The 2,898-nt window shown below is 40.2% G+C and overlaps 1 protein-coding gene across 12 annotated transcripts in view; it reads right to left on the reverse strand.

Moving 5' to 3' along the window:
* The window catches only part of LOC103739789 (tubulin polyglutamylase TTLL5), a gene marked incomplete at its 5' end in the record, with an annotated part of 285,878 nt that extends 285,154 nt beyond the window's left edge, over positions 1–724 (reverse strand). For all 12 annotated transcript variants that reach the window (XR_003850716.1, XR_003850713.1, XR_003850710.1 and 9 more), the window contains 2 exon segments: positions 175–259; positions 655–724. Coding sequence is in view for 6 of the 12 variants with exons in the window: in XM_017799943.1 (XP_017655432.1) it covers positions 175–259; positions 655–724 (155 nt within the window).
* Between the last annotated feature and the right edge of the window lie 2,174 nt (positions 725–2,898).

Here is a 2,898-nt window from a genome sequence, read left to right on the forward strand (position 1 = left end):
TCCTGAGTTGAACCTAACAGAAAGCAGTGGCCTGGTCTTAGAAACCTCTGTAACAGATCCACCCAGTCCCCCCACCCACCAACACCTCTTACCTAGCTAATCCTTCTTCATAGAGATAGATGACAAGAGGGTCATAGGAAGTGCCCAGCCCCTCCACCCACCAACACCTCTTACCTAGCTAATCCTTCTTCATAGAGATAGATGACAAGAGGGTCATAGGAAGTCACCAGCACATAGAGGCGCAGGTCAAACTTGAAATCTAGGGAAAAGGTTTGTATTCACAGAAAAAAACTAAGTTTCTTGCTTTGTGTTATAGAATGAACAGGACAATGTAACCAAGAACTATGAAAAAATGAACACACCTCCTCACATACCTACACACCTTGAGTTTTGAAACTAAAGAATTGTTCATACTATAATACATGGTCCAGTTACTGAATACGCACTATACAGTTTCATGTATGTATCATATCTTCTCTTGTACCACCTTGTTTCGTCTCCAGAAGGATAGTTAAGGAACCACCTTATCTCTGGAGCCATAGGTAGCAAAAATTTCCTACTAGCCTTAAAAAGATTTACTAGAGAAGACTATGAAAAGGTTACAAAGTTTAGCAAGATCTAGCTCAGTCTAGTTAAGAGATAATCATAACTCACCATCTATGAGTAGGGGGTTGTTAATATAACGGGAGACCAAGATGTTCTCTTCCAGGGAGATCTGGTTTGGCTGTTGGGTAAACAGAAAGAATGAAAGAAGACGAATGCAAAGAAATCCTAACATTTATAGTGAGGAAGCAAAATTCTTAACTTTTTAAGAATGGTTAATAATGGAAAACTAAACTCAAAGTTTTCCTCCAATGTACTCATAATATTCAACTGGCCACTTCTATAAACACTGTGGGTATTCCATTGAAATGGGAAAAAGAAATTTACATAGCATCTCTTACATAATAAATGTAGGCTAAATAGCTTTAAGGATTTATGTACATGATATTGAACGGTTATTTGCCAAGAAAATAAGAGCCACTTTAAGCAACTGTGTGCAAAGACTGAATTAGATCTTTTAAAGATTTCACCAATGGGGAAAAAAGTTGTTTGTGTAAGAAACAGCAAGTACTGCTGGACACGTATAAGGCACTTGAGGACATGTGATAAAGAACACAGATACACTCTACACCCTTACAGAACTTCAGCTTCAGCAGCTCCTTCCCCTGAAGAGTTTAATATTTGGGGCTAGGAACAGCAACACATATAAACTAAAGGGGTACCAGCAGCACCCACAAGTCTAATAGTCAGGGTACCAAGGGGACCAATCAGGCAGGGCCACTGAGAAAGGCCAGCCCTGGAAGGGCAGACACAGAAGTGAGCAGTGAAAGCATCAGGCTTGCTGGGGAGGAAAGGAGGACATCGTGGGAAGGTGGCATGCAGAGCCTGGCAGAAGGGAAGGAGGCAGAGTCACAGGCCTGGAGCTAAATCCCTGAACTGGGAAACAGCTGAAAGGATTGGTTAGAGAAAAAAGGGAGGAAGTCCACTGGCAAAGGGATTTGAACTCCAGGCAAGGACAATAAGATTTAATATGGTGGGAAGCAGGAAGTTATTGATTGCAGATGAAGGAAACAGTAAGATTAAGATATCTGAAACAGAATGACTCTAAGTGTGATTAGATTAAGACAGAAAAATCAGCTTCAAGCCAGTACTTACAGGGCAAAGCAGCTCTGAAAGGGAAATGGCAACGATAACAACTACGATAATAACTACAGCAACAGCTCCAAAATAATCATCACATAATAATTACAATTAATAGATGTACTAGGCATTTACCATGTGCCAAAAGCTATTCTAAGCATGTACCAAGTACTAGTTCAGCCTCACCCAGCCCCAGGGGACAGGTATACTGACATACTCTACCCGATGGGGAAAGAATCAGAGGTAAGGACCTGCTCAGTCATACAGCTATATGCACTAGTACAGCACTGGGCTCCACACAATGTGGCTCAGGGGCTTTACTTTGAAACAGTATTCATAATTCTTCCCCAATATTCTCACTCAAAATAAAGGTCCCCCAAATCCAAACGTCTGTTAACAAAACAGTTCCTAGCCCAAATACCATAACTGTTCATAAAATAAAGATAATTCTATGCCTCCTAGCATTACTCACAACTATAATGAGCAATTCGGGAATTAGAATGAGTTTCCCCTCCTGCTTTGCACTGCTGTTATGGAAGTCTGACCACAGCTTTTACAACTCATCTGAGTATCACAGGAACATGATGACATCAGTACTCATTCATCCCCAATGGACTCAACCACCCATCCCACCTCCTGATGTCCTTACATTTCTCGATCAGTTTATCATAACTACTATCTCCATTCTGTGTCAGTCAGTGAGTAAGAAAGCATGTAATCACTGACCAAGCAATAAACCTGCAGGCCATATTCCAGACCCAAAATTAAAGTTCATCAATCATAGTCATGGAACAGTACCTATGGGCTACATCTGATGAACATCCATAGGCTATATCTGAGAAATGCCTATGGGCTACAATAGGTACAAGACTGGTACCCATCTGTCTTCTCTACCAGAGAATACCCCGGTGGTAGGTCTCCATTCCATGACACACCGAATGTCCATACTTTCTCTCTTCCATTCTCCATCATATACATTTATTGACTGATTTACACATAACATAAACCCTTCTGTTTCTTGAGTGACTTTAATATTTATTCAATTGTCACTACCTCTCACTTCCTATCTGCATTAGGAATAAACTAAGCTCAGACTAAAAGGACACTTGAGTGTGGTTTTTTTTGCTTAGTAATATACATTAAAGTATAACTAGTAAAAGTTAGTTACATTCTCAAGCGTAGTTCCTCTTCACTAATTATCAATTAACTTATTTT

The sequence above is a fragment of the Nannospalax galili genome, unplaced genomic scaffold (assembly GCF_000622305.1).
Source record: "Nannospalax galili isolate Female #2095 unplaced genomic scaffold, S.galili_v1.0 scaffold330, whole genome shotgun sequence".
Taxonomy (NCBI): Eukaryota; Metazoa; Chordata; class Mammalia; order Rodentia; family Spalacidae; genus Nannospalax; species Nannospalax galili.